Raw genomic sequence first — 8117 nt, forward strand, 5'->3', positions numbered from 1 at the left:
ATGTCTCTGCTGTTTATAACTTCATAGGAAAGAAAACACGCTAGTCATAGCAGTTTCAATGACGAAACCTCTCCCAAGAGCTACAGGAATTTTGCTGCAAGACAGGCATATGTAACGATGACTTATCGCAGCTGAACTCGTGGCTTATTATACTCTGTTCTACTGACAACAGGCCAGCGAAAAATCTAACAATCTACAGCAAAACCATCAATTATTATGGGCGTTATAACATAGGTGTGCAGCTGGACGAAACATACACGTCGAACCCCCCCAGACGATTTAAATACCTGACGAAACATACACGTCAAACCACGCTGAACGGTTAAAGGAAGTCTGTCACAGGGTACGACTATACACATAACACAAACTGTTCAAGATGTCAGACTGTCATTTGCCAGATGTTACTTTAGACTTTCCTTTCTTATTACCAGTCTAATCAAATCTATCACTGCAACTGCTAACAGGATATTCAAAACTTGTTGGTCAACAGGAATAATGTTTGTCCACTCAGTTGTCATAAATGCAAAAATGTGGCTCATGACTGCTGTACAAATACCCAACACCTATACATTCTCTTTTGACTGGAGAAATAAGTCAATCATCAGTTTGTGACCACCTTCATACAATTTACCTGAACAGGAGTAGCTGGACTGACACTCATCCCTCGCATAGGACACTGACTGTCAGGTGAATATCGTGGGCAGCTACGCTTTGTAAGAAACTGTCCACCATTGAACACATCTATGTAGTAGTAAGGACTAAGTTCTCCAGATTCTTCTGTGCTATAAATGTAAAATCTTTTGACAACCAGTGAGACTGAGCATAAAATGGAACATCCTAATAAACTCTCAATATAAAAATAGCTCATCATCCTACTAAGAGAAGAAGTGTAATGCATCATACAAGCTTTTTCATATGTATTATATGGCAAGAAAAAATAAAGTTGCACTGTCTATCAATAAATACTTTGGCTTATAGAACTGTTTCTAGGCAATGACCATGAACCAAACAACAAGACAACAACCACTGCAAGGAAGCAGGTTCTTAACAAGTAACAGTTGAACTAAAACAATAGAGGAACTGTTGGAAACAGTGTTGTCTACATGAACCGTGCAAAGGAATTATATAATGAGGACACCAGTCGAGCTACAACCAGTTGAAAGTCAGGCTGTGAAGAGAAGACTAGGAGGTTTGTGTGAAGTGGGCACCAGCCTGGGAGTTTGTCAGTTGAAGCAATAAGAGAATTGTATGGGAGTACGTGACAAGAAGACTTAGTTGGTTCAGTTAAGACAGAAGGTGAAAAATCTCCACTGTTAAAATCTGTTATCAGGAAAGGTTTTGTGAAGACAGGGAAGACTTCACTGTAGTCACAGTGATATTTGGAGCGTGTAATTCAGCGAGCCTGTTATAGTTACTGTGTTTAAATATGTTGCCAGGAAATGATTAGTGGAGATTGCAAGAGACTGAGAAGACTAGTTTGTGTTCTCTAGTGATTTGTAAAGTGTGTGGAGATCAGCGATGGTGCTATAATTAAGTGTAGTTATGAGCTGCATGTTAAAGCGGTCAATAAATCCCATCTCTGATAAAAAAACAGTGTCAACAGTCATTCTTAACATGTGCCAATATAATTTAATAATTGTGGCTGTTTTTGATAAAGTCTTGTATTTAAACTATGGCTGTTTTTCATAAACTCTTGTATTTTAACCATCATGAGAAATAAAGTTATCACATGTGTGCCTGTCAAATGGACAAAGCTAAACCAACATACACAATTTTGTTAAGCTTACTTAAAAATTCTACAATTTTTGCTTGTAAGTCTTTTTAAATCTTAAGTATCTGAATACAAATGATGATAAAAATTTACATTATTTTAATTCAAAAAAGATATTTCCATTATTCTTACTTGTATTTCTCTCTCCAGCGGAGCAGAAAGTGGGCTGGTAAACTAACAGGCTCACACTTTACTCCAAGCCTCCTTGCCACACTTTCAAACACAATGCTTAATGTGATTGGAATTCCTCTACGATCCTCCAGTACCTGTTCACAAAAACTATTTGAGCTCTAGCCATTACCTTACATTACTTCTTATGCCATATTAAATTACAATGGGACACTGTGAAGTATATGTTCAAAGATATAATATTACTAGAATTTGCACAGTTGACTTTATCTCAGTATCAGCCTCATTTGTAATTTAATTTTGTGGTAGTGCTAGGAATAAATATCATGAAACTGACACTACAGCAGAACATTATTATATTTCCACACTGCAAAATGCAACTTTGTTTTTCTTTAAACTACAAGCTATAGCACACATGTGCACCTGCTCTGGCAAATGTGTGCACACATGCATATGCACACTCTTGTACATAATCTGCACTATATCCAGGATTTACTATATTATATGGAGGACCTGATACAGAAGGAAAAATTTAGAGTTCCTTGCCAGTTGTAATATATTAAATTGGATAATTTTATGTTTTCTGTACATACTTTATTGATGTAAGAGTTTACTGCTGAATAGTACATCTCATTGTTGCCATGAAAACCCATGTGCTGGAAAAGCACAGTGCACATTGCTGAAATAATCTGTTGTGATTCAAATGGCCTCCACTGATTGCCGCTGATAGTTTTGTTTCTCCACAGTTCCAATCTGTCCATAGGTACACTAAATATTGGGTGGTTATTATGTTCCATGAATAGTTTTCTTTTGACCTCCACAGCAATATTATCCAACTGAGCTGCTATGTCCTTATATGTCACGTCCACCATTGGCTGACACCACTGTGCTACAAGCACAGCCCCTTTTTCCAGTAACTGATCTTCGGGATCCAGAGCCAAAAAATCTTGCCACTCTTCCTTCAAATGCTGTTGCCGAACATAATGCATTACTTTCTCTGCATAATACTTCTGTGTTAAATTTGAGCACCTACAAATAACACGAGTATTTCAATACAATACACTTCATAGGATTTGAGACTCTCACAGTGGTGGTTATGAAGACTACTTTCTTCTGGGATATAACAATCTGTAGTCTGTTGAAAGTTAATAAACTTTTGAAGGCATATATCGCCTCCATCTTCAGGGTCAAAGAATAAGTTGAGCAAGATACCAGTGAGAAAGCTGTCTTATTCTTCAACCCTGAAGATGGAGGCAATATGTTCCTCTGAAACGCTGGTTGTCATTCAATGAACTATGTGGCATTACATATTACAAGATGGTACTCAGACGTCACACTTGAGAAGTACCTACAAAGGATTAAACATATCATAATTGTGCAATGGACTTATTTATTTCTGAGCATCAGCTATCCTTTTTTAAAAAAAAATGTATGCAGAAACTTTTCACCTGTGACTTTGGAAAGCTGGTGTTTCAAGGGGCACAAATAACACTCTGAAAATCTGTGAAACATTTTTCACCAACAAATTTTTTGAACAACTGTAACTGAATTCATATAACGGAAAAAAGTGCCATTCAAATTCTTTAATGTGGCCTGGTAAAGCAGGGACAGCAAGTGGAATTTATGTTGTGCTTGGGGTGATTTCATGTTAATGGTGATACCTGCCTGCACTTTGTGGGCTAGCATACTAACTTGAGTTACTGAAGGAACATAAATTATATCTTCATATTAAGAAGTTACTGATAATGATAACGAAAATGTGATGTAACATACATAATTCCTTCAAGATTTAAATACTATGCTGCATGAGTAAAGACAGGGCATAGGAACCAAAGAATAGTACTGAAGATCAATGAAATAAACAGACCAACTTATTTGAAAGAGGTATAAGATTTCAATCAGTGAGATTTTATATTTAATGACACGATAAAGAAAGAAATGTTAACTGCTCCACTACAACAGCTGCCATCATCTGCATATGCATGTGAAAGCAAATGACATGTAAAACCATAAAGAAAATATTTTGAAAACACGTGTATGATCATACACAAATTATTTACATCAATTTATATTTGCTGGTTACAAAAATAATACTTATGAAAACAGAATCTGTTGCAATACTTGGAGCAAAATGCAATAAACCTAATACTCTTTCTTAAATGTGTAATGTCACCACTGTAATCACTATTCTTGGCCAGTGACAACTTAAGACCCTAATAATGTTGGCATTTAACTAGGGCCTAGAAATAAAACAAGATAAATTACACACTTACACATCATCATCATATACAATGCTCATGAGTTCATTCACCATAAATTCATAACCATATTCATTCATCTGCTTCATTTTACCAAAGTCAGAAAGTTCTGAATTGGAAATCTCCTCTCTTTTGTGAAATTTCCAGGACATCTCCGCCAACAGGTGCCTAAGATCCCTACTAAAACACAGCCGAATCTGGTACAAACATTGCCAAGAAAAAGACCTCTGATTGTCAAAGACATCTCGCAGATCAGGCCACCTGTAAAAAAAAATACAAGCGTAATACAAATAAACACAATACATGACTGAAGAACAAGCATAAGACATATGGTACACTTAATACTTATATAAATGAGAAATCCTTTATAATTAATTCACAATAAGTTTTACAATTCCATACATACAAAAGATGTTGCTATAAATTAAGGTTTACAAATTCATCAAGACAATAGGCAGGTGACAAAAGGAACGCATTTAATGAGAAACAAAATTGTGTTCTGTTAGTGGATAGACCTTTATTTTCTATTGGGAGCTTGTTACACAACATTGTATTTATGCATCCTGTTGCATGAATGTATTACTTTTATACACGTGTATTTCCGTCTTAAATGCAACATATTATCTATCATCCTTCTTCCTCACTATATGTTTCAGCCATATACAGCCATCATCAGGTGCTGTCTATCTTGATAAAATTGTTCAACAAAGTTCTATATCACATGTGAACATGACATTTAATAATTAATATGAATTAAGCCTGGAATTAAAATTAACATTTTAATGTTATATCCACTGTGGTCAGCATGCATTCATTTAAAAGATATTTCCTTGAGAGTATTTCTGTCAAGCAATAATTTCAGCAAACAGAAAATAGAATTAGAATTAGGAATTAGAACTGAGCAATTGCAGCGAGTCATAGACAACAGAGATCTAGGGGCCCCTGATACTGTCGTAATTCATGTAGGCACTAACGATCTAAGACGAACTGGAAATCTGGATTATGTGATGGGTGATGTATATGCTCTGGTGAAGAAGGCTAAGACTAAGTTTCCTCAAGCCACTTTAGTTCTGAGTGGCGTACTTAGGCGCAGAGACGTGTCGTGGCGGCGTATTGGAGCATTAAACGATAGATATGACTGGGTAGCGAGGTCACTAGGAGTTACATTTGTGGACCCAAACAGTTGGCTTGAGGACTGGGACTTTGGCAGGGATGGACTACACATAAACAGTAGCGGAGCGAGGAAACTAGGCCAGCTGTATTCCAGAGTGTGTGACTTCAGCGGCCGAGTGCAAAATCGGAACAAGTGACTGCTGCTGAGGGTTAACAATGAGGGAACGCCTGGAAGGATGACGAACACGATTACCGAGGATCCGACGCTAACCGGGGCGGCGACAAGGAGACAGGAAGACATAAGTGATGGATCTGTAGCTACGGGAGGGGCACAGAAGATAGAGGGCAATTCTTTGGTTTTGCTTCAGGTAAATTGCAGGAGTATTCTTAATAAATCTTTAGAATTTTGGAATTGAATTGATACATATAATCCCGATGTTATAATAGGTACGGAGTCATGGCTCAGAGAGGAAATTAGCAATGCCGAAGTTTTTAGGGACGAGTACACAACTTTCAGGAGAGATAGGAATACTCGAGGTGGTGGAGTGTTTATTTGTGTAAAGAATTACATTGCTTGCGTGGAACTATGGGTGGACGAGGATTTCGAAATGATTGCAGTTGAAGTGAAAGGCAGAGACCCTAAATGTACATGGGAAATTGTAGGCATCTACAGAGCTCCGAATGAGGATATGCGGGTTATAGAAAGACTGGCAGCCCGAGCCGATTCTTTAGGAAATTTTACAAAGCGTAGCATTACAAGTATTGCAGGAGACTTAAACTTGCCCTACGCCGATTGGAATGGAAACGTGCAATGCACTAGTGGAGGTCAGGAATCTGTAAATAGATTGGTGTGGGAAAGTGGGTACACGCAGGTAGTAAACAACTCGACACGAGGGGATGCATTGCTGGATGTATACTTAGTCCAGCCGGAAAACCTGTTTACCTCTTGCAGCGTTATACAAGGGATCAGTGACCATTGTGGGGTGTTATTAGAAGTAGAATGGGAAGAAACATACTGTCGGCCAGAAGTAGAAAGACTGGTACAGGTGTACCACAAAGCAGATACCATAGGTCTACAAACTTTTCTCCGGGATAAATTTGTAATATGGGCAAGCAATGGTGGATGCATTGAGGAAGTATGGAATAATTTCAAGAACATAATACTTCAGTGTATCGAAAGATTTATTCCACATAGAATACTTAGAAAACATTCAGACCCTGACTACTACAATAAGGAAGTGAAAAAATTAAAATTAAAGGTCAGAAAAGCATATAATAGAAGAAAATTAGGGGAGCAGTATTGAGAGGAACTGAAGCGATTATCCAAGCAAAATGCACAGGAGATATTTTTAAGGACTGTATTAAAAAATGAAGGTAACTGCTGGACTGAGTTCTATAAGTATGTAAAAAGACGCAAAGGAAATAGGGAAAATATTCCTGCAATCAAAGATGTTAATGGACGACTCGTTACTGATTCGATAGAAAAGGCTAACTTCCTCAACTTACATTATTCTTCCGTATTCAGCAGTGAGCGTAGCATCCCGCAAATACAGCACGATATCTCAGGGGAACTCTTCACAGTTAGTACGAAAATTATTAGGAAAAGGTTAACAGCGATAGGTAAGAACAAATCAGTAGGGCCAGAGAGCATTTCTGGCGAAATTCTAAAACTGGGTGGGGAAGCCATGATTCCATACCTGGCGCGATTACTGGATGTGACAATTAATAATGCCGCTATTCCCAGTGATTGGAAACAGGCCATAGTGGTTCCTGTTTACAAGGGAGGTGATCGATCGCTGGTCTCCAATTATAGACCCGTCAGTTTAACCTCAGTAGTATGCAAGCAAATGGAACACGTTATAGCATCGTACCTGAGGAAAATATGGGATAAAAATGACTGGTTATTTGAGGGTCAGCATGGCTTCAGGCCGGGATATTCATGTGAAAGTCAAGTAATCACGGTCTACCAAGACATTGCAGACTCACTGGATAACGGAAGTAGGATAGACACAATTGTAATAGATTTTTCGAAGGCCTTCGATTTAGTTTGTCATGATCGTCTGCTTATGAAAACTGCGGCCTCAGGAGTGGACTCAAGGGTAGTTATACGGATAAGGGAACTCTTTTTGGGCCGTATGCAGAGAGTCAGAGTAGGAGGGCAACTATCGGAGGAAGTCAGAACGTCAGGAGTACCACAAGGAAGTGTGCTGGGCCCACTAATGTTCCTCGCCTACGTCAATGATATTTGGAAAAATATTGAGTCAACTATTAGGATATTCGCGGATGACTGTATAATATATAGGAAAATTAAAAATAATAATGATAAGGAAAAATTGCAGATAGATCTGAACAGACTTGGGAAATGGGCGGTTGAAAATGAGATGAAAATTAATCCAACTAAAAGTAAGGCAGTTTGTTTCATGAGGGCTCGAGTAACGAAGCCACTAAATTATTCGTTAGGGGGCACAGTAATCCCAGAAGTGAGCAGCTGTAAATATCTGGGAATAATTTTACGCAGTGACCTAAGCTGGTCTGATCAAGTTAATTACACTGTGAAAAGAGCCTGGAAGGCACTTAATTTTACAATGCGTATTCTAAAAAAGGGAAATAGCAGAACTAAAAGTCTAGCATACACATCTTTAGTGCGTCCAATTCTGGAATATGGGGCGGCGTGCTGGGATCCTTACAGGGAGGGACAGATAAATGCGTTAGACCAGGTGCAAAAGAAAGCGGCTAAATTTGCACACCATAGGAACGAATCGAACTGGGAAACCTTGACAGAGCGCAGAAAGATAGCTCGCATATGTGCTCTCTTCAAAGCATACACGGGAGAACGGGCTTGGAAG

General features: G+C 38.3%; 1 protein-coding gene across 2 annotated transcripts in view; it reads right to left on the reverse strand.

The window, feature by feature from the left end:
• The window catches only part of LOC111863986 (F-box only protein 21), a 39753-nt gene that overhangs the window by 24759 nt on the left and 6877 nt on the right, over positions 1-8117 (reverse strand). For both annotated transcript variants that reach the window (XM_023850852.2, XM_023850863.2), the window contains exons 2-5: positions 4174-4419; positions 2494-2929; positions 1904-2037; positions 632-782 (exon numbers count right to left, since the gene is read on the reverse strand). In XM_023850852.2, coding sequence (XP_023706620.1) covers positions 632-782; positions 1904-2037; positions 2494-2929; positions 4174-4419 — 967 coding nt within the window. The remainder of the gene's footprint in view (positions 1-631; positions 783-1903; positions 2038-2493; positions 2930-4173; positions 4420-8117) is intronic.

This window comes from Cryptotermes secundus, unplaced genomic scaffold (assembly GCF_002891405.2).
Source record: "Cryptotermes secundus unplaced genomic scaffold, Csec_1.0 scaffold2493, whole genome shotgun sequence".
In the NCBI taxonomy this organism is placed as follows: domain Eukaryota; kingdom Metazoa; phylum Arthropoda; class Insecta; order Blattodea; family Kalotermitidae; genus Cryptotermes; species Cryptotermes secundus.